The sequence below is a fragment of the Merops nubicus genome, unplaced genomic scaffold (assembly GCF_000691845.1).
Source record: "Merops nubicus isolate BGI_N331 unplaced genomic scaffold, ASM69184v1 scaffold2706, whole genome shotgun sequence".
Lineage (NCBI taxonomy): Eukaryota > Metazoa > Chordata > Aves > Coraciiformes > Meropidae > Merops > Merops nubicus.
Window position 1 is genome coordinate 27,060 of NW_008616775.1, and position 23,889 is coordinate 50,948.

The 23,889-nt window shown below is 44.6% G+C and overlaps 1 protein-coding gene across 1 annotated transcript in view; it reads right to left on the reverse strand.

Annotated features, from left to right (window-relative positions):
- BRWD3 (bromodomain and WD repeat domain containing 3) overlaps nucleotides 1-17,357 on the reverse strand; it is a gene marked incomplete at both ends in the record, with an annotated part of 44,410 nt that extends 27,053 nt beyond the window's left edge. The window contains 7 exons of the mRNA XM_008942922.1: nucleotides 1,084-1,184; nucleotides 2,319-2,389; nucleotides 3,462-3,562; nucleotides 6,070-6,291; nucleotides 8,305-8,465; nucleotides 14,775-14,873; nucleotides 17,207-17,357. Of these exons, the coding sequence (XP_008941170.1) occupies nucleotides 1,084-1,184; nucleotides 2,319-2,389; nucleotides 3,462-3,562; nucleotides 6,070-6,291; nucleotides 8,305-8,465; nucleotides 14,775-14,873; nucleotides 17,207-17,357 (906 nt within the window). The remainder of the gene's footprint in view (nucleotides 1-1,083; nucleotides 1,185-2,318; nucleotides 2,390-3,461; nucleotides 3,563-6,069; nucleotides 6,292-8,304; nucleotides 8,466-14,774; nucleotides 14,874-17,206) is intronic.
- Nucleotides 17,358-23,889: the final 6,532 nt, after the last annotated feature.

Here is a 23,889-nt window from a genome sequence, read left to right on the forward strand (position 1 = left end):
CTCTAGCTCCTGATAAGCAAGTGTCCAATTTGGGATGTTTTTCAAGGGTGGGCTGGCAGCAGCCTGTGATATTAAGAGGAGTAGACTTTGGAAAAATTAAAGGAATTACAGTTTCTTCCAAATCTGAACTGCTGAATATAGAAAACATTCTTCTTCTTTTGTGAGAAAAATACTTGTTAGATTTGTTGGCTTGGTGCTGTGAGACTTAAATGTGAGACCCACGACTCCCACTGAAGTTTAATGAATCAATTTAGACCTCAGCCTTAATCCATAAAATAACATGAAGCTGGGCAGCTGAGCTATTAAGGTTCAGAGATGAATGCTCCAAACTCCTCACAAGTGACAGCCCCACTCAGTGTTGCTATAAATTTGCCTTCCTCAGATATTGTTTACCATGCACCTAATAAATAAAGCAATCATCACCTGCTCATCCTGTTTTACTGATGCTTTTTTTATGGGGTTTCATTAAAAATGAGACACTCGACCATTTTAAGAAAAGCTCTCAGGACTCCAGCTTGAAAACTAACACTGAAAATCATTATAAAGATATTTAAAATAGTCTGAATTTTTATGAGAACCTTTCTGCATGACCTGAGGAAAGGATGCTTTGAAGCTTGCTTTATTTTCTAAATGAAATTACCATCCTGATCCAAAGTTTGACTGCACCCTCTAAAACAAGAATTACTTTGGTTTTTCTTGTGATGTGAATTTGTGGCCACAACTAAAGTTAAAATACTGAGCAGTAAATTTCTTAGGAAAAAATGACACCGTGCAGGAAAACTCCTTTAATTCCTCATTCCAACACAGACTTTCTTCAAGAATATGGGAACATCATCTAGTCCCTCAGTTTCCTGGGGGAATGAAAGACATAAAGCATTTTTTTTTTGCACACATCTCCTGCCTCAGAGGAATTTAAAAATAAACACACCACAAATTTCCAGGCATTTAAATACCACATTGTGTGAGCCAACTCAACTCTAGAGACAGAAAATAAGTGGAAGAGGACGTAGAGAGCCTAAATACCTAAAATAAGGTAAAGCAGGGATAAAGAAAGAAATATTTGCTTTGCAATTTGTCTCTTACCGTGTGAGATTCTAACTCAGCCATTTTCTCTGGAGATTCTGAGCCCAAATAATAAATTCTTATCACATGGTCAGTGCTACCTGTTGCAATGAACATGCCACCTAAGAGAGAGAGTGTTTTCTGTGAGAAAAAAAAAGGTCATCCAAGGAACAACTTATTTTAATCTTTCTTGTCAGAGCAGCAAAGTGCAGTGTTAAACAGAAAATTTCAGTGTATTCAAATCACACATCCTGAACAAAGCAGTTGGCTCTGACAGCTCCCACTTTGATCTGTGCTTCCTCAGACCTTATCAGCTTGACCATAACTATGAGCTTGACAATATTTTCCAGCCACAAACCTCTCTGGCCAGAGGAAGAGAATAGTACAATTTATACTATTAATTCAACACACTGTTTCATTTGCCCTGAGAAATTACCATCAGCCTATGTGGAAAATTAGATGGGGAATAGTTTCATATTCTCACTGGCAAATATCAAAGAAAATATTTAAGTTCACAGTCAATCTGTGTTTGAGACACGTCAGAGAAATTATTGCTGATTTGGGAGTCAGGGATTAAGCTATTTTCTTGTCATTTTTGTTACATTTACAGTATTGCACAGGAAGGGAGGGCACTATTGTGCAGCTTACTGCATTGAAATGCCTTTAGTTATTTCAGGATTTCTGGTTTTAAAAACAGGGACGTGGGCAAGGCTCACAGGGCTCACAGCTCTCAATTTCTAATACCAAAAAATGAGAAATCACAAAATGTTGTTTGTAAAAAATCACTGGGTTTGAGAATTCAGAGCTGCAACAGAGGATGTCAGTGAAGCTGATTTTGAACTGAGCCTCCCAGAACACAGCCAAATTCAGCAGATGAGCAAAAGTGTGACCTTTGAATAGAGGCAGTTTGTCTGCCAGATGAGAAGAACTTTTCACTCAAAAACTCTACAAGGTAAAACCTTAAAAGGATGTCACAGAGAAAAATCTCTGATGTGCCAATCAAGAGAGTAAAAGCAGAGTCTTCCTTGGAAGTGGTTGAGGCATTTCAGCTTAAATTATAGAAGAACAAGAGAAAAAGCAGCTTGAGGCAGATGCTTAACATGGAAAATTTCAAACAATCACTATTTGTCAGTGCTGTAATTAACTGAAAAAGGGTTTAATGCTATTTTTTTTTTAATACCAATATTTAGAAAGCAACAACCCTGTCACCAAAGGGGCCATAAAATACTTTCAGCTACCTTGCAGGGCATACATACCAGAGCTGAATGATGAGCAAGAGATCTGAACACCAGGCCTGGACCTCTCTGCAAACTTGACAGGGCGATCCCTAGATGCAACAACACGTTTTAACTTTGCATTGCTTTGTTTGGATGCCACTCAACACACAGCCCAGCAGCTTAAAGTCAACAGCTCCATCCTAAATCTCTTTATTGCAGAATTCTCACCTAAGTTGGCTAGAACTCACTTTTCATTTTAGTGGTTTTCTGCCTTAGTTTAGGAGGAAAACCAGAATTTTCTAAATGGAGAAGATGAACTTATCATGAGACTCATCAACTCAAATCCACTTGAAACAGAACCTGACAAAGCATCACTCTGACAGCATTTACTCCCTATTAAGGATGGTAAACTGGAGCAGCTCTGTGCTGAGAGCCCTGGGGCTGGCTGGAGTGGAGAAGAGCAGACTCAGAGGGGATCTGATCCATGCTGATCAATATTTGAAGGGCAAGGGTCAAGAGGCTGGGGCCAGACTCTTCTCAGTGGTGCCCAGTGACAGGACAAGGGGCAACAACCACAAAACTGGAACCCAGGAGGTTCCATCTGAAGAGAAGGAAAAAATTCTTTGGTGTGAAGGTGCCCAAGCCTGGAGCAGCTGCCCAGAGAGGTTATGGAGTCTCCTGCTCTGGAGAGATCCCAAACCCTCCTGGATGTGATCCTGGAGCAGGGGGGTTGGATTAGATGATCTCCAGAGGTCACTTCCAACCCCCACCATGCTGGGATTCTGATATGGGTTTGATGCCACCTACTTAACTGTGTTCTTCTAATTAAAAGCAAATAAATTCTTCTGCCTCTACATTTTGGACAAGAATTTAGTCTTAAACATTAAAGCTGAAAGTTCTTCCACAAAACTGGCTTGCAAAGCACAAACCCCAGAAATAACAGCCCTGCCTTCTGCCTCCCCTCTGGGTTGGAACACCACAGGCTCCCCAACACACAAGCTGCCCCACACACTGCTGTGGCACCCAGGCACAGTGTATTTAGGGGAGAACATATGCTAAGAAATCTGTTTATTGAGAAAGAACATGCCATTATTTAATTAACTCAAAATTCCTCTCCATGCTAAAACTCAAAATAAATTCATCCTCTCTTTAAGATAATTAGAATAATCTAAACAGGCTTACTTAAATTTCATGGTGTTTGCATGCCACTGCCAGAAACAGATTGTTCCATCAGCACCAGTAGAAGTGAGGTATCGTGTTGTTCCTTTCCTTGCTGGAGAGAACTGAAAATAAAGTTGTAACAGTTAAACCAGTTAATTTCTTAGATATTGGAAACCTGTAAATGGATGTGGAGAAGAAGCTTTCTCACAAATGTATGAGCTTTGTCCCCAGGAGTACAGAGCAGTGTCAGGGGTGAAGCACAAAATTTGGACTTCCATAAAAATAAAGCTGAGGAATGGAAAATACCTACATTTAACTGGCAACTCTTTGTTTCTCCATACAAAAGTTAGTAATTTGGAGAAATGAAACAAGCCTAGGTTCTTTTAATGAGGCAACAAGATGCTGAAATACTTCTTCCTAGGATAGAACTGCACTAAACATGGTAATAAAGACAAAAATGATTCCTGCAGCCAAGGAAGAACTGCAGCACAGTAGGATTCTCACTCCACTCCTCTTCCTGAGCCTCTCCTCTGCCTCTCCAAGGAGCCAGGAAATCTTTTCCATTCTGAAGCCCCTCACTTTAGTTTCACAAGTGCAGCAATAGTTTTAATCCTCTGGCTACCTGGTAATTTGATAAAGTCATCAAGCACTGTATCCTCAGAAAGCCACAACTGATTCTTTACTAAACTACCAGAAGCTTAGAAAAAGCTTATGAGGAAGGTGTGTGTATGGAGGTAAACAAAGAACATACAAACCACAAAACCAGGTTGTAAAGTATGTTTCCAAAACAACCACCTTAAGTAACCTACAATCTAGCTGAAATCAGGCAAAACTGGAACTGGAGCAGGAGGGGCAGGAGTCAGTCCCAGGGGCTACTGAGAAGACTTATGAACCAAGGGCAGAAAGGCTCTGGAATAGAGGGACTACAAGCCAGACACCCCCACTCCTCCTCCCCTCTAGGTGCATAACCTGCCAAATTGCAGGGATTGGTTGTTTTATCCTGGAGTTTTGTTCTGCTGGAGGTTTCTGGCTGGCAGATCTGTGCTGTACTGCAGTGGCAGCATCTATGTATGCTGCAACCTCCAAACAGCTCCTCACAGTGCAGGCTGAGGTAAGGAGCAGGTCAGAACTGTGCAGGAAGGATTTTTAGCTGACAGTGTTCAGTATGCTGGCTGAATATGAGCCAGCATGTGCCCAGGTGGCTTGGATCAGCACCAGTGTGGCCAGCAGGATGAGGGCAGGGATGGTCCCCCTGGTCTGAGCACTGAGGTGGTCACACCTCAAATCCTGGGGTCAGTTTTGGGACCCTGACTTCAAGAAGGGAATTGAGGGGCTGGAACGTGGCTGGAGAAGGGCAACAAAGCTGGGGAAGGATCTAGAGGCCAAGTGTGGGGAGGAGCAGCTGAGGGAGCTGGGGGTGCTGAGCCTGGAGCAAAGGAGGCTCAGGGGAGACCTTCTGGCTCTGCACAGCTCCTGACAGGAGTCTGGCGCCAGGGGGGGGTCAGGCCCTTTGGTTAAGGAACAAGGGACAGGACAAGAGGAAACAGCCTCAAGTTGCCCCAGGGGAGGTTGAGGTTGCCCCTGAGGAACAATTTCTTGCCCTGGAGGGTTGCCCAGGGCTGTGCCAGGCTGCCCAGGGCAGTGGTGGAGTCCCCACCCCTGGAGGGGTTCCCAAGCTGTGGAGATGTGGGGTGAGGGACACGGGGCAGTGGGGACCTGGCAGTGCTGGGGGATGGTTGGACTGGATGATCTTGAAGGTCTCTTCAACTTAAACAATTTATGATTCTATGATGTTTTTCTGAAAAATAAATGTTCTCTATGAACATACTGTGCAGGAACCATCCCTGCAGATGCAGCTGTGTCTCCCTGGCTCAGTGAGTCGACCTGATGCTCTGGGTGACCATGCATTTGCTCCACCTAAGGAAGCAGCACTGGGACCACCTAGTTAGGGGCAGCTAGAAGCAGCAGCACCATCCCCTCAGGCAGTAGCTGGCCACTGCACAGGAAACAACAGCCTTGAGCTGGGGCCAATCTACACTGCCAGAGATTAAAAGACCCATTTTAACCCCAGCTGCTATCCCCCATCTTAGTGCCACTTTCACTCAAGGGTTGAGGGAAAGACTGAGAGAGTTGGGGCTGTTCAGTCTGGAGAGGAGAAGGCTCCGAGATGAACTTATTGTGGCCTTCCAGTATCTTAGGGGGGCCTACAAGAAAGCTGGGGAGGGACTTTTTAGGATATCAGGTAGTGACAAGACTAGGGGGAATGGGGCAAAGCTGGCAGTGGGCAGATTCAGGCTGGATGTGAGGAAGAAGTTCTTCCCCAGGAGAGTGGTGAGACCCTGGGATGGGTTGCCCAGGGAGGGGGTTGAGGCCCCATCCCTGGGGGTCTTTAAGGCCAGGCTGGAGGAGGCTCTGGGCCGCCTGATCTTGTGGGAGGTGTCCCTGCTCATGGCAGAGGGGTTGGAACTGGGGGATCCTTGTGGTCCCCTCCACCCCTGACAGATTCTGATCTGTTTTAGCAGAGGACTTCAGAGCCCTAATGGCTCAAGGGTTGGACTTGATGATCTCGGAGGTCCCTTCCAACCTAAAGGACTCTACGATTCTATGAAACAGAAACCTTTTTCTGTACCTGTATGGAAGTAATGGAAGCTGAGTGGCCCTGCAGCACTGCGACTGGGGCACAGGTTCGAAGACACCACACTCTGACCACCTTGTCACAGCTGCCTGCAGCCAGCAGGGTGTTCTCATAGTTGACAGCCATGTCGGAGATCTCGGCCGAGTGGCCCCGCAGCGTGGACAGCAGCCGCCCGTCGTCCGTCGCCCAGATCTTCACCAAGCAATCATCTGACCCCTAAGGCCACACAAAAATTTCCCCAAGGTTACACAAAAGAACAGAGGTGGTTCACGTGTGCACGAGGCAGAAGGGGAACGAGTGTCTGAAGGACCATCCTGCTGAGGAACTGCCAGAAGAACTTCAGCGGGACCCCACGGAGGCACAGCTGTTGAGTTTGGGAATGCTCTTGGGGGGTCAGGGATCTGGATATTTATAAAACAGAAGCCACTGTCTTGTGTTTCATATTAAGATAGGATTATTGCTGCTCATACAACTCCTCTCAGCACAGTTCAGTCATAATCAAGGTGAATTTAAGCAGAGAAAACATGACATACTACCAAAAGACAGTTATCTGTGTGAGGCAGATTAAAGCAGTTGTAAAATCCCAGTGAGAGTAAGACTTAAGCTCTAAGTAAAAAGAGCAACTGGAAAGCTGCATCAGACAGATTTCAGTTCAGGACAGAGAGAGAGAGAGAGATTTCAGTTCAGGACAGAGAGAGAGAGAGAGATTTCAGTTCAGGACAGAGAGAGAGAGAGAGATTTCAGTTCAGGACAGAGAGAGAGAGAGAGATTTCAGTTCAGGACAGAGAGAGAGAGAGAGATTTCAGTTCAGGACAGAGAGAGAGAGAGAGATTTCAGTTCAGGACAGAGAGAGAGAGAGAGATTTCAGTTCAGGACAGAGAGAGAGAGAGAGATTTCAGTTCAGGACAGAGAGAGAGAGAGAGATTTCAGTTCAGGACAGAGAGAGAGAGAGAGATTTCAGTTCAGGACAGAGAGAGAGAGAGAGGACAGAGAGATGTCAGTTCAGGACAGAGAGAGAGATTTCAGTTCAGGACAGAGAGAGAGAGAGATTTCAGTTCAGGACAGAGAGAGATTTCAGTTCAGGACAGAGAGAGATTTCAGTTCAGGACAGAATTCCAAAGCACATCCAACACAGATCATTAAAATACTTTTAGCTGTAGTAAAGGCTACATAATTCCAGCCTCAACTGCAGAGGATTTTTACACAGACTCTTCAGATACTACAAAGAATACTAACCCCAGTGGCTGGGATTGCCACCCCACATTCAAAACACAAGACAATTAAATTACATTTAATTAACTGCTGCTAAAATCGAACACAAATCCCTTCCAGTTCTGCACATAACTGCAGATGAGAAAGATTTCTTTTTGGCAGAACCAAAAATGGAAAGGCCCTCACTGTGACCCAGAGTAATTAGCATTAACAACTTCTCTATTTGCCCAGTTTATAACGAGTGGAGAAGCTAGAAAGGACACAAAGACAATAATTAGCCTGCCAGGTAATGCTTCTGAACTCCACTGACAAGGGCAAAGAGCAGCCAAGACAGAGATCAACATTAGCAGTTAAAAGATGCATTATTAAATTGAAAAAATCTGTTAATTTTAAAATACACTCAACAAAAAGCCAGGCTATAATCACAGAAATCTATGTAAATGTATTCTGGAGGGAAAAGTTAAAATAATATTCATCTATTCACTGACATACTACAAATTCTAGCAAGTAAATTTAGTAGAGAAGTAAATTGCAGCTGAAGCAATGAGGTTTTCAATTCCTCATCAAGTTCTGACTGAAAGGTGAGGAAAGGATTGCCAGGATTTCCAAGGTGACCAAAAGGTAACGTGTCACCTCAAAAAAAAAAACCCAATTAAGATTTAACTCAGCAACGTGCAAATTAATTCCAAATCTCAGAATGCTGCAGGTGCCATTCAGCAAGAAAAAGGAGAAATAAAGAAAAATGAGCAACAAAATGAACAAGTTGTAGGTGGGGAAGCAAAGAGCTGACCAAGTTTCAGTCTGCTGGAGCCACGAGCAATTTTCAACATCAAGACAAGTGAAAAGGGGCATAAAAAGAGGTGAGGTTTCCAGACATTTCTTTTTCTTCCCTTCTTTTGCTGGAAATCAGTCACTGATTGAGAGGCAGACACAAGAGGCTGTTGCAGGGCTGAAGAAAAGGAAGGAGTCAAACCAAGCCAAGGAATCTTCCAAGAAAAGCATCATTTCTAAACTTACTGTAAAAATTCTCCTCCCGCTGCGATCGAAGGCTATGCAATAAACAGATGATAGATGTCCCAAAATCCTCTTATGCATTTTCATATGTTGGTAGGTGGATGTTGGGAACAAGTGGCTGAAACGTCCACATCCAGTTAATTGCCTGGCAGAAATTATATTTACTGGGAAGAGAAAAAAACAAGAGGGGAAAAAACTTAGACATTAACTTGGTCCAGGATTCCAAGCAGAGGAATATTAAATCAAACAATGTTTGGTAACAGTTTTATGACTAAAATCCATAAATCTGAGCCTTTCTCCTTAAAACAATTACAACAGATTTATTTTGGGAGTATAATAATTGATAAGGGGAGTTTTTTTTGTGATAACAATGTATGGCAATGTCAATGAAGTCTAAGAAACACGTGGCACTGATGGGAAAAGCCCCAGTCAAAAGAATGGCAGGAAGAAAAAAAATCCACAACTAGAAGAAATGATTTCATGTTTCTAAACCCAGGAGTCCAGAACAGCCTGAAGTCTAAATGCACAAAACCACCATGTAAAAAAAGCACTGTTGGCAGCTCCACTGGTCACCTGGTGGCTACCAACCTCACCAGCAGGCAGGGAAAGGAGCAAACCCCTTTGCTGGGTCCCACCACCACATACAGATCATTAGGGCTGTAGAACACAGGAAGACCCTAACTCTCATCTCTGATCTGATGCATAATTTGAGATCATAGAAGCATGGAATGATTTGGGTTGGAAGGGACCTTAAAGATCATCTCATTCCAACCCCTTTGCCATAGGCAAGGACATCTCCTGCTAACCCAGCTTGCTCCAAGCCCCATCCAAGCTGGTCTTGAACACCTCCAGTGATGGAGCATCCACAGCTTCCCTGGACAGCCTGGGCCAGGGTCTCACCACCCTGATAGGGAAGAACTTCTTCCTTGTATCTATCTAAATCTCCCCTCTTCCACTCTGAACCCCTCATCCTATCAGTAAAGCCTTTACAGAAATCCCTCCCCAGCTTTCTTGTAGACCCACCAAGTCCTGGAAGGCTGCAGTAGGTCTCCCTGGAGCCTTCTCTTCTCCAGACTGAATCATTTGGGGTATTCCTTTTACCTATCCCAATTTACACCACTTGAACTGTAGATTTTCAGGTTTTGAGAGGTTTTTGCAATGGCACTCAAAGATCTAACACTGCTGTACTGGGGGGTTTTGTGGAGTCCTTGTGATAGCAGGTTCCCTGAGGGAAGTTTAAAACCACAGTCACCCAATTAGACCCATTTTCTTATGTATCATCACATCATTTCTCCTCTATACAAAAAAAGATGAAGGAATATGCTAAAAAAACCCAAACCCAACCAACTACAAGGTCAAGAAGCAAAATTTCAAAGGGTGATTAACTGTAACATGTCTATAAATTTGTAAGATAGAAACATTTATAGACAAGCAGAGAGATAAATGGGCAAAGAAAAGAAACTGTTTCCAGATTTATAGAAAGTGGTTTTGTTTCTCAGTTTTTGGACCATTTTAATCACTCAATGCAATGGAAACACTAGGCACTAGGGAAAAAAAGTTGTATAAAAGGTGTGGATGCTTGCAAAAGTCATCAGGCTCCCAGCCTGACCTCATCTTCAGTCAATATTTGTTCTTCATGTAAAAACACATATTCAGCAGCATTAAAAAAGCAAAACATGAAACAAATTAATTTACTATCTACCTATTCAACTGGTACCTGATTTTACTGGAACTGTGCAACTGAAACTGCCCCCCCTAGCAAAATTAAAATGAAATCTTTAACCTCTTCTCCCCCCCAGCTCTTTCAGGAGGTCACAGGGCTGCCAGAGGGCTAAATGCTGTTCAAAGGACCCACCAGAATTCCACACACATTATTTTATAGACTAAACTACACCAGTTTAAAAGCTAAGTTCTTAAAACAGAGCCCTTTCCCTCACCTTGTGGACCCTGCTGTCCACACAGAGGTGCAGACACTGAGCAATGTGGCAATGCTGCTGTGCCTTCCAGGGCTTAAATCATTTAAACACACAAGAACAGTGTAACTCAACTTCCCCTGTCATCCCACACTTTCTAAACTATCACTGCCTTCAAATGGACTCCAAAGTAAACCCCCATCCCCCAAACATCCCCAATTCCAGTTCTCATATTTTTGGGTGGAAGATTAACACACAACATCTAACTAGGGAATTACCCACACATGACAAAAAGCCCTGGGAAGTTTGCTTGCTTCAGTACAATCAAGTTATTGTGCTCTTAAGACCTAAAAGCATTAAAAAAACCCACCCAAATAACTCCCACACAGAGAATTAGTAATGTAGTAGCCCTAAAAAATTTTAGCAACCCATCTCATTAGCTGCTGTAGCTCATTCCATCCTGGGCCTAAGAGCTGCCAGTCCTACCCCCTCACCATTCCCTGCCAGGGAAACTGTACAAAACTGCCTCATTTCACATGAAAAAGGAGCACATCTGGTCCTCTTGTTAAAAAAAGTGAGTTCTGTGCACACACCAGTGTCTCCTTCAACTGCCAGCCTCCAGCACTGACTGAGGGGGGTGGGGGTAGAATCCACAGACTCTTTGGGGGAGTCACATCTGCTGTGCAGCAGTGATTCTGAAACCACCCTCCTCTTGCTGCTGCCCCCCTGCAGTGCTGGGGCAGCTCTGGGGTGCTCAGCACAGAGCCAGGGACCTGCTGGAGCAGGGCCAGAGGAGCCCCAGCAATGCCCCGAGGGGGGAACCCCTCTGCTGGGAGCCCAGCAGGAGAGAGTTGGGCTGGGGCAGCTGAGAGGAGAAGGCTCCAGCTGGGGAGACCCCCTGGGGGCTGCCAGGACTGCCAGGGGCCTGTCAGAAACCTGGGGAGGGGGAATATGGAACAGGGGCTATTGGCTCAGGACAACGGGGAATGGGTTTAAACTCAAAGAGAAAGATTCAGACTAGAGAGAAGGGATAAATTTGTGATGCTGAGGGTGGTGAGCCCCTGGCCCAGGCTGCCCAGAGAGGTGGTCGCTGCCCCATCCCTGGCACCATCCCAGGGGAGGTTGTTTGGGGCTCTGAGCACCCTGCTCTAGCTGCAGATGTCCCTGCTCCCTGCAGGGGGTTGGACCAGATGACCTTGAAAGGTCCCTTCCAACCCAAACCCAGTTCTATGATTCTACTGGAGATAACAGCACAACCATAAAAACCTTTGCAAGAAAGCTCCCCTAGGAAGGATAAACCCCAAACCCTGCAATAGCAACCCAAAAGTGAAAAGAAAACTTATAAAACAATCAGACACCACAAATTTCAAAATTAAATCACAGCTTCAGAAGGAATGAAAACATTTCAGTGGGTACAAGGTCACCTAGCTGCAGCTGCTTTCCCTAGAAATCCTTGCTTCACTCTACTTCTTGCAAGCAACACCAGAAAAATGGAACACTGGTAGAAATGTTTGCTTTAAAAATAGTTTTTCTAGTATTGAAGGTGGTGACTTCATACTGTTTTAGCCCCTGAAATAAGCCCTGGGACTCTGTAATGATGTCCTGTTGTTTTATCCAGCCAGGATGTGGTAAGGAAGCTGTGAGCTCCTCACAGGCCCTGATCAAGCATGAAGGTTGGGTACCACTCAGAGTGCAGGAGAAACACAAGTCTGGATTCCATCAAAACACTGGGAAATGAACCCAATTGACACACACATGCACTGTATCTTCTTGGAGGGGTGGCTGTGTGGCTACAAAGTCAGATAGACCCAGCAAAAGCCCTGACAGAACAAAGTGTCCCAGCTTCCACAGCTGCTGACCTCACCCAGCTCACTCCCAGCAGAGAGGACTCACTGATGTCTGACCTCACCAGAGCACTGCTCTTTGGCAGGCCTAAGGGAGGATCACCTTGACTGGGAGTTTCCTACATCTCAGCTGCTGGGTCAGTCAGACCATGCTATGAACCAGACAGTTCCAAACTCTGTCTCCAAATTGTGGTGTTTTCACTAACAATAGTTGCCTGGATAAAGATTTTCATACTCAGGTTAGAATAGCTCCAGTAATCCACCCTTCTTTCTACATCTCCTTTGTGTTGCCTGCAAAACCACCAAAAAGTCCTTAAAAAACTGGAAGTCCTATTCAGGTTTATGATATGAAGGTAACTCCCTCTGCTGAGGTCCTTCAGGACCCATCTTTCAACTTTCTGACTGGAAGAACACAAGGGGAATCCTACACAACCCACTGCTGCAAAAACCTGCAAAGAAATGGCTGGGGAGATGATCCTCAGTGGCTGGGGAGATGATCCTCAGTGCATCCACTCTGTTATCCTGCCAGCAGCACAGAGCTAGGACAGCATTTTCCCTTCCTCTCCTCCCCCAGATCCCCACAGACCTCCCCCACGTTCCTGGGCAGCACTTCCCCAGCTCAGCACTTCCTCCCCAGCCAGCAGATTCCCAGCTCTGCACAAATATTCTGGGAAAAGGTAACACTGATGTCTTGCTCCAGTTCCACTGTGCATGACCTCTTATTTTGGAGCTAGGAGATGAGAAGAGATGAGAAGGTCCCATCCCAACCCCAAGCAGATGGAAAGGCCAAGCACTCCTGTAGCTGGGAGGGCACCCAGAAGCAAGAAAACACATCTATGGTGGGTGGTAGCTTAATAATGTAAGAAATAATGGAAGGAATAATGGAAGAATGGTTTTATCTGGTAGTTCTGTGCCTTATTTACCCAATCTGCACAGGCAATTACACAATCATTGCATCTCACTCCTGAATGTATGTTATTCTGGGTGTCTATCACCTCAGCAACTAACTCCAACCCAAAGTGACTAAGCCAGCACAGCATGGGAATGCACAGATACATCAAAATGGGCAAAGGATATCAAATTCTGAAAGAGGCTGGGCATATTCATTCATCTTGGGTTTTAAAATAAGACAAAGCAGGACCTGTGGTTGTCAACACTCATCAGAAAAAAAAACACACCCATTTTGCATAAATACACACAGAACTTTGTGACTTCCACTTCAAGATTAACCCTGGGGAATCCCCAAACCAACTCCTGCCTCCTGTACTGCTTAACTAGAGTCAAGGGCTTATTTTAATCTTTGGATATATTCCTCTCTCACTTGCAGCTCATGAATCTATGACAAGGAGGAGGACTGGACCCTTGCAGGAACCAAGACTTAAAAAAATTAATTCCTGGCTATAAAAGACCTTTTTGCAGGTAACACCTCTGCATTTCTTATAAAAACAATTCACAGGAAAACACCCAATCCAACCATGCCCACTGCTGAGGTCCAGGCTGCTAGCATGGGGCTGGGTTGTTAATAATATTCCAAATTTGCCTCATATTCCAAAACCCCAGGTTTTAATCACAGCCTGATTCTCCTCTTCTGAAAGAATGGATCCAAGAATCCTCACAGAAATAGAACTAGAGAAGCTGAGCATGTGCAAAAAAAACTTAAAAAATCAATAATTAACTTATCAGCAATCCAGCAGCCCAAGTGCTAACAAGAAAGTAATTGTGGAATGAGCCCAGAAGAATAAATACACAGATATGCACAGAAATAATCATGCTAATATATGGAAATAGTTTTCATTTTTTTTCATGTCCACAGTATGACTCATAAATTATCTGACAAAAGCAGACGTGCTAATGCAGTAGTTCCCTGTGCACTAGTTTCAGGCAAATAAACCATTTCTTTTCCATCCAGAAGAGCCATAATTAATTTGGCTACTCCAATAGGCTGCCACATCACCACAGACCTCGTGCAAAGCACACTCTCCATTTCAGCCACAACCAGCCCAGCCTCTGCCACCTGATTCTGACAAAATACTCATTTTTAGTAACAAGAGAGAAAGGACAGAAGCACAAATAGCAAAGCAGACGTGGTAGAAACCAAAACCTGACATCATCTCCCTACTACAGCTCCAAAGGGATGGGGGAGACACACGTGATGGATTCCCTAACAAAGGAGGAAAAAATACATTTGCACAAACAGGGGGTAAACACAGATAAAATATCCTCATAAGAAACAAATCATGACCAACAGGACTTAAATTTATACCTTCAAGAATGAAATTTGTTAGCTATAAAAACAGTTAATGAAAGTTCAGATGGTACAAGGAAAATAGTTCTCAGTTTATGCAGAACAAAGCAGCTCTTTGATGACCTGTAAGCTGAGCACCTCACATACCTGAGCTTTAGACAAGTTCTTTATCTATCTGTGGACAACTGAAACTGAAGTAACACAAATTCTGGTCTGGTGATTATTTCCTTTTTGGAGAGAGATGTTTCAAGTAGCCTGTTTTCTGTCATAATCCAACTAAAATGAATTCTTGAGTCAAAAAAAGGTCAGTGAGAAACCTTTTCTAGACTAATTCATGGTAAAATGTCCAAAAAAGGCATTAATGCAACCCCACAGTCGTGTTTCAGGCAGGCAGAAGAACTTTCAGCTGGAAGAGTAATAAAAATACAGAGAGAAAAAAAAGCAGCACCTTGCATCTATTTCAGAACTCACCCACATTTGGTGGTTTCCCATAATTTACAGGTAATTCTGGAGGTCTGCCTCTGTGAAGAGCTGCAAAGGCAGATCCCTTCCATAGCGTGTGTCTGAAGTCTGCACCAGAAAGATGAACAGCAGGTTAGTGAAACATTCAGTCAAAACTGGCTCCAACAGACCTATTCCTCTGAAAATCAAGAGCATCAAGCATCACTCCCAGCAGCCCAAAGGAAGATTATTTGTCTTTTTCAACAGCTTGCCAAAGATCTAATACTTAAAGGAGATGACTGCTCCCATTTCTGTCTCCTGAGCAATAGGATGGGAAATGGTTTCAGCTTGCTTGTGCTCCAGTTAGGTGAGCAGAGTCTAAACTGATGGAAAGAGAGAATGAAAGAAGTAGGTGTGTTGGTACTGAGGCAGGACTGAACTTTGCTATGTCCTCAGCCCTGCAATCCCAGCACTCAGGAGACCTCTTCTTCTGAACCTGACACTTGAGAAGACACAAACACACATATTTGTCTCTGAGAAGTGGGAAAATGGACATTTTTTTTCCAATTAGTCTCTTTTCCTGCAATTGGTGGCAATACTCCCTCCTATCAGATTCTCCTCCACACTCTACTCCCCCCAAAAAACATTGTTTTTAAAATGAAGACTGTTTTCTTTAAAGACTCTCCAGCTATCTGCTGCCAACTGGCCTTGGAGAGGCTTCTCTCTAGAACAATAGTGATTTTTCAGAGACTGTTCAGAGTCCTCAGAAACAAGACCTGACTTCTCCATTTCTGGCCATCTGGAAGGAGGGAATTGAGCTTCCATGGTGAATAAGGCCTGAGACAGAAGGACAGTGCCTCAGGTTGGTGGACCTGTGCATCACCCCTTAGATCTCTGAAGTGCACAGGGTTAGGTGACTCAAGAAGACTCTCAAGAACACCTTCTGATTCAAATCCAAACTGTACCACAGAGTGTTATTACAATGGCACACATTAAAACAGCATCAGACTTCCTAAAATAGACCCAACCAGCTATAAATACTAAGGGTAAATGGAAGCTTCCTACTGCTGCCCAAGCAGGGGGAATGGAAAACCACATCTCTCAACCCTGAACAAGGTATATTGTTTGCTGTTAGCAAGTGTGGCTGATAGACCAAGTGGCACAATGTCACAGCACCTTCTCCTGAAGAGGTAAAAAGCTCCACTTCAAATCTAGCAGGAACCTCTCTGCAATGAATTAATTTATTGCTTAGGAAGCAACTACATCTTCCAGTAACTCACCTTACCTCTGTCCCCTCATGCACCTTTTAGGTCTCCCTGAAAAAGAACTTTTATTTTCTCTTTCCATTTTGTGGCTGTTTTCTTCCTAGATGTCAACTGAATGTGAAACAATGGGAAGTTTCTCTGCAGGCCTCCCCACAAACCTGAAATTCTTCACTCAACCCTAAGGGAGCACAAACAAAATGAAGCTTGGTCCTCAAACCCTGTGTAAAGAACTGTCCTTCCAGGTGGCACCCAGTGGATCAGCAGAATGCTCCAGTCCTTGTTAGCATCAGAGTGTGACCTCAGAGGATGCAGTAAATCAAGAGCTCAAGTGGCACTGGAACAGGCAGGTCCTGCTCCCCCATCCCTGCTCCTCCCCCAGAGTGATGCTCCCACTGCCCTGGTCAGTGCTCTGGAGCTTCCAGGAGCTCATTTAATTCACTACAATAACAAATTTTGCAACATATCAGCTCTCTGAATCAGCACATCACAGGATCAGAGAAGTTTTGGCTCCTCCAGGGAAGAAGTGGCAGGGACAGGGAGTGGGGAACCACTCTCTTCTAGAGCAGATGGCTCTCAGATGGCTTTGGTTGTAACACAAAACTGCTCTCAGGATCATTATCACAAGCAGGGAGGTTTTTCAAAAGGAATAGGGCTGGTGCTAAGCAAGGACAAGCAGGAATTAGCACTGAGGAATCAATCTCACCTCCTCCCACCCTCTGAATGCTGCCCCAAATGCCACCCTGCCCTTCAAACTGACCCATCTGCCTGCACGGCCCAGGAATCAAATAATGGAACAAATGGAATGAATCAGCCTGAAAAACAGCCCAGTAAAATATATAGACCACTGGGTTATTTTAGACACAGGCATGTGTAAATGAAAAAAGTGGCTGTATTTCAGATGGATCAAATCTCCAATCCAGTCCATCACATCATTTACACAACCACCAACATGCTGGGGAGGGGAGGGAGAGGAAGCAAGTAACAAGATCAGGCAAAAGCTGCTTAAAATGGATTTTTCAGCCAAAGAAACAAATGTAACAGGGTCAGCAATAGCCACATTTCAACAAGACCCCAACAAGAGCAGGAGACGAAGCAGGGTTCATGCAAACACATACAGAGAACAACATGAATCAAAACAAAAAGAGGGTTTTTGATCATGAAAATAAAATTCAGCCTCACAGGAACTGAGAATCTTACCTTTTGCTGCCCTTAACAGAGACTGGCGCCCGACCCCCAGCAAGGTCTGCACACCTAGGACACTCTGGGGGATCTCCTTGTCTAAAAGGGGTCCAAGTCTCTCACAGATCCTCAGAAGATAATCCGGAGGGATGTGTGCATTGACAGCCACCTAAACACATAAATAATGCAGAGGTTGGAACCTTGGTTTCTTCTTGCTCCTGCTGGTATTTGTTTGGTTTGTATTCAAGTGTTAAAGTCACTGAAATCAACTCTAAAAATCCCTGAAACCCACCTCAAAATTAATTATACCTGAGATGTCTTTTTAAGTGACATGGAGTGTTGAAAAAGTCAGGCCAGAAATTCCAGGTGGTTGTAGCTATGGCTGTAATTTAGGATATCCCTAATAACAAACAAAAAAAACCTTGAAACCAAGTTCTTGAGGTATTGCCTGGGGACTTTTGTGAAGCCCTTTTTACCCTTCTGTTCATTCTTTTCACAGACAGTATTTCTCCCTTGGCTGAAGCACCCTTGCCAGACACTCACGTTACTGTAAGAAGCACATGTGTAAAAGGCTAAAAACCCCTAAAAAAAACACCCAACACTACCCTAAAAGCAATGCCCAGTCTCCTGGTTTTAGCTATGTGGAATAAGCATCTTTAAGAGCCACACGTGCAGGCTCTGCTCCTGCTCTGTCACCTCAAGAAAACACACTCCTCTTTTCCCCTTCACAGGCTGTTTTCTATGCACACAATAGTTTTTCCAACAGTCTGTTCAGAGAGCAAATAAATTGTGCCTTGTTATCCAGAATGTCCTGCACTTGCCTGACTTCTGTATTATTATTTAGCTTATTTAGCTGCTTTGACACGGGACACAGAGCTACATCCACCTCCAGAGCAACAGTAACAGGTCACTCAGCTCTTACATACCTGGGGTTGACAATGGAAACAAAATAGTCACATTAGAACCATTTACAACTCCTGTATCTGTTGCAATATTAGGAAGAAAGAGACTGTCACAAACCAGGGTGGGTTTTTTTGTTGTATCAAGCCACAAACTGCTGCCAAATAATACTAAAGCTGACCTGAAAGGGCCAGAACAGGGGGCATTGTAAAGAAATAATAGCAGGCATGTGCCTGCAGCAGCCCTCTCCCCATGGCCACTTCAAATGGGTCCAGTCACAGGCCCATACCATGGCAGGGACAGGACAGTCCCTTCACAGAGGGGTCTGTCATGATCCAAAGCACCAGAGCTGGTGGGAAGAGAGGATCAGGATCAGTTCTTCCCAGAGCAGAGCATCCAGCCCATCCAGATCCCCAGGAGAGGTCCAGCTCTGCCCAGCACACACAGGAGGTAGGGAACAAGAGCATCACTCAGCCCTGCTGCCAAAACATGGGCTGCTGGACTGGGTCATGGAGCAGATCATTGCTCCACGCCGTGGGGAAATCCTTCCTGCCAGTTGGGCAAGAGCAGCAGCCCTGCAGGGCTCCCCACAGTGAGTCACCCCCTGGAGAATGTCAGCACCTGCACCACGGAGACACCGCCCCACAGGTCAGGCTTCAGCCAAAAAAAAAACCCCAAACAAAACAGGAAAGGCTTTTCTGATGATAGATACAAATTATCCTTTGACTAAACCCATCCAAAGCCTCTTCCAAGCTGGATGGGAGCTCCTACAGAAGAGGGACTCTCCACACCTCCACCATGGCTGGTTTCTCCAGCCATTCTAACTCTTTTTTTTCCACCCTTAAAATCACAGAGTTCTAAAATTCTATTAGTGCCTTCCCAACTGTCCAGCCAGTGAAGGTCAGTGTCTCAGCATGAACTGTCACTGTAAATGACATAACAAAAGTCAACAGGATTATTCAAACTTTTGTATTTGCTCATCATTTTCACTCATTCCTGACATATTATAAAGAACTGTGTGGAGGTGGCACTTTGAGACCTGATTTGGTGGTCATGGTTGGCCTTGATGATCTTAAGAGGCCTTTTCCAACCTTCATAGCTCCATGATTAACTCGGTGTCTCTACTCAGAAATGGGGAGGGATTTTGTTCTCCATTTCAGCTCATGGCTTTATGAGCCTGTCAACTTTTACCAAGCAACACTGAACGTGGAGCATATTGCACAGACCAGGCAGCTATCAAAGTGACCATCAGCTTCATTAACCCACCCTGCTCTCCTGCTCCACCACCTGCCATCAGATCCAGGCCATACCACAGAAGAAAGGCTCCACATGCTTCTCTCCCTGCACATTTTCATGTCTCAACAAGCCAGCACAGCCCAAATAAGAGGCCCTTAGAGTGGATATCATCACTGTTGTTATTACCAAACAGCTTCATAAGCAGGCAGCAACAGCAGCAAATTCTCCTGGAGATTTTGTTTTCCATAATAAAGTCCAGATAAAATGCTCAAACCACAGCCCAGGGTAAAACAAGCACTTCTATTTTCAGGTTCCCAAAAGAACTTGAAACAAAAGCCCTTCCTTTCACCTCTGGGTGAGGTAGCTGGAAATGGATTTTAAGCATCTTCCCAAAACGTGAAGCTGCAAACATAGAGCTGAGAAAAAACAAAGTTTCCCAAGTCAGATTTTCATTAAAAGGCAAAGCTGAGCATCAGTTACAGCCACACCTCCTAATGTCCAGTCCAAACCTCACACAGCCAAATTAAGCAGCAGCAAGGATGTCAGCACTTCCTCAAATATGTTAGAAAATAGTTTTAGAATATTAGAAAATATTTCAGGAAATAATTAGAAAATGAGAAAATAAAAAAAATAAACAGAATATAGACCAAGAACATGCTCAACAAGAGCTTTTAAAAATAATGCAGAAGTAGAAACGTGCTGAGAGCACGTTCTGCACCCTGAGATAACTTATAAAGAGACTGCTTGGTTGCTTCAAGATGTGAAAGATCCTGTAAAGGTTTTAAATGGGATATCCCAAGAATGCTGCAGCACCACAGAAGAGTTCTCCCAGGCAGAACCATGCTGAGCTAAAAGCTTTCAAGAATTGGGTAAAGCAAATCCATTCTTTTTTAAAAATCTACATGAAGAGCCATGGGTGAACGTCGTGGAGTCCAGACTGCTTGAACCAGCACACCAATAAGTTGCTAGCTGCAAGGAAAGAGCTTTTCCTGAAGTCACCCCCCTAAACCTGTTTCAGCTGCTGCTGTTGGAAGGGTTACCAGGGAATCTCAAAGAGCACTGAGCAAAAGGGGCCTCACAGGCCAGCTAAGATGACAGGCAAGAAGCTCCTTGATCCCTGAACAACCAACCAACACCCCCTGCTATGACTGCTGACCACTTCTCCTCCAAGGAAAGTTTCAAGAAACAGGAAACAACCAACACCAAGAAGAGTCTTTTTGTGATTTCTGCTTAAAATGAGAAGCCTGTCTTCCCAGGGATCACAACCAGACAGCTCTCACCACGTCTCTTTGGGGAAGCCTGGCAAAACACTGCTACAAAGCACAGACTCCATCTGATGCAAGAGCTGCCTAATGGGAGCAACTCAGGCAGCAACACCAAGCTCCACAGGCTCCTTCGTGCCCAGTCCCCCCCAAAAAAACAGATTTCTAACCTCTAAGCAGCAGAGGAGACCAAGAGGACCAAGGCAAATGACTCAAGGCCTCACACATGGAACCTCAGCAAAAGGAGGCTCAGACACCAGGTGGGCACAAGGTGCCAACAGTCCACAAACACTCGGGGATGGGAGAAGCCAAAATCCATTCTGCTTCCCCTGAGAGAGCTGCAAGGGCTGGAGGAACCACAGCATCAGGTGACAAACCCATCACACCTCGTGCTGCCAGCACTGGGACTGGCAAGGCCTATAAATAACAGCCCCTCAGACTCTAACTGGTTTTAAATGGGCACAGCAGAAGCCCAAAGCCAAATCCCATAAGCTGCTCCCTGCCAGCACAGCCCTGCAGGGATGCAGATTCTGCCACTGCCCACCAAGGCCTGATTTTCTGTTTTCTCCTGAAATCATACCCAATCTTCAGCACAAAAATGGCTGAGCCAGAAGAAACAGCCCATGCAAAAGTTCTCAGAAAACCAGAGCAGAGGCAGTCATCTTTATCAGGAAGAAACAAAGATAATTCTGAACAGCAGCCCCCTGGAGACTCCTCCTCTGAGAAACAGAGTTGGGTCAGCTTGCCTCGTCTGTACAACAGCTGCCTCCACACTCAACCACTGCAGTTAATTAAAAAAAATAGGAGGACTAATTGTGTACAAGGTGGAAATACTTCAAGCCTTCCTAAGGGGAGCAAGGACCTTCCCCTTTACAAACCCATTTCAGGCCTCAAGACCACCAGCAGTCAATAACAGAGTAAAAAAAAACACTCTGGAGTAAACCTGAACTATTACCTAGACAGGCAGCCACATGTTGCACATAAAAAGTATTCCAAAGTAGAAATAAGCAGGAAAGACAAAGGCAACACAAAGGCACCTAAGCTAGTTTTTATTTCCTGCTGGTTTTGCTCACTAGGTACAATTCTCATTAGGGTGTCTTCAATTTCTCTTCCCCCTTGTGATACTTGATGTTTAAAGCAAAAGACCAAGTTCAAAGAAAAAAGAAATCTCAACAGGGAGTTTTCAGACCTTGACTAAAAGCTCCAGTGAAGTGGGAGCAAACATCTCCTAGATAAAAGTCACTTAGTAGGTGATTTGGTTGTTATGTCTTCACAGTTTCCAAAAGCCCTAAGAGCACTAAGAACATCATGGCAAGAGTCAGTGGAAAATACCAACACTAACCCAAACACTCCTACTGAGAGTAGATAACAAAGCTGAAACTTCAGCAACGAGAACAAGAAATACTTGGTCAGATTGACCAAAGACAAAAATCTGACTTCTCAGGGTTTGTAAACTCTCCTTGAGTCTGATAATCTCAGGCCTGCCCGACCAGTGCAGTTGCAACCCCAGGCAGGGATGGGAACTGAATTTGATTTTCTGGATGGAAGTGTTCAAAAAGGAGAAATGGGTAGAAAAACCTCTTCCTCTCCAAAACACTCCAACTGAGAGTAGATAACAAGGCTGAAACTTCAGAGAACAAGAAATACTTGGTCAGATTGACCAAAGACAAAAATCTGACTTCTCAGGGTTTGTAAACTCTCCTTGAGTCTGATTATCTCAGGCCTGCCCGACCAGTGCAGTTGCAACCCCAGGCAGGGATGGGAACTGAATGTGATTTTCTGGATGGAAGTGTTCAAAAAGGAGAAATGAGTAGAAAAACCTCTTCCTCTCCAATTGCTAGCACGCATCACATATGTTTGGTTCATGATCTGCCTGAGATAATTAAAACAAAGGCCAGATTTATTTGTGCTCTTCACAAGCCTGGCTTTGTGACATCCAGACATCCAGCCGGCCCTGAAGTCGACTAGTTCAGTTAATGTACAATCACATGCAGCCAAGGTCCAAATTCCAAACACAGCAGACCCTCAGGAATGAGAGGAAAAAATGCCTTTCTTTAGCATCCTCAGCAGCAAAAGCTTCAGCCAGAGGATCAGCAGCTCAGGTGAGCCCACCTGGCATCAACCTGTCTCGCTGTAACTACTCATTTGTAGTCCTGTTCCTTGCTGTAAATCATGATACACAGTGAAATAATGCTAGATAAAAAGGCAAGCTGAGAGCATTGATTACTGTTGATTAGTTCAAGACAGAGAAAAAACCAAAATCTTATAGGTAATCTTAATAGACTTAATCAAGAAGCAGTGTCCTACTAATTCCCAGCCTCACTTCACAACTGCTTCTTGAGGATTTAAGACAAAAGTTCAAAGCTCCAACAATATCACCTAATATATCCCAGAAAAAGATGTTTAAAAGCTTTGCTATTCTTGCCCCACAGAATGAAAGGGAAAAATGTATACAGCAGTGCAACTGATGAAGCACAAACTATATGTCTGAAGTCAGATTTCATTCTGCCACTGTTAAGATTCCTCTCGGGCACTGGGTGCAGTCACAAGCCAAACCTCCAACAGTCTATAGTTAGATTTCAGGTTCTCCAGGAAGATCACACAGCATTAAAATTTACTGACTGCAGTACTTTGTGTCTGTTCACTCAGTGCACGGCCCCAGAATTCCCCACAAGAGGCATGGGGAGGCATAACATTCCTCTTAAATTCTTAACACACTTTGGAAAGGGGAAAGCCAGCAGGTACAAACATCTCACCTGGATTTAAGGAGCTCTCCCCTCTGCCTCTGAGCTTCTACCATGGTGCTAAAGGGGAAAACTAACTCTTGGAGCAAGCTACAAAGGGGTTTGAGCAACAGGGAGAACAAAATCCCACATCAGCACTGCACTGTGTGAGCCGGGTGAGGGAAGGGCCAGTTCTCAATCCCCTCCAGGTGAGGACACGGCTGATGGTCACACAGATGCAGGATATCAGGATTAGAAAAGCCCTGAGCGAGCTGACAGCATTCCAGCTGCAAAGGGCTAACCCAGCACCGCAAGTTAATACCCAGAAATGCAAACAAGCACGTTCATACCCAGAAGTGCAAACACGCCCCTCGGCACCCCCCAGAAACAAACGGAAATCCCGTGGAGGGGGAACGGCCGTCCCCGGGCAGCAGGCCCCTCGGCAGCACGGAGGGGAGCTGACCTTCCTCAATGACACACATTCACACGGTTCCTATCTACCAAAAGCAGCCACGCCGTAGGTTTCGTAGGCATTTAATAGTTCCAACGTTACATTTTCCCCCCAAATCCCGTTTCTCCC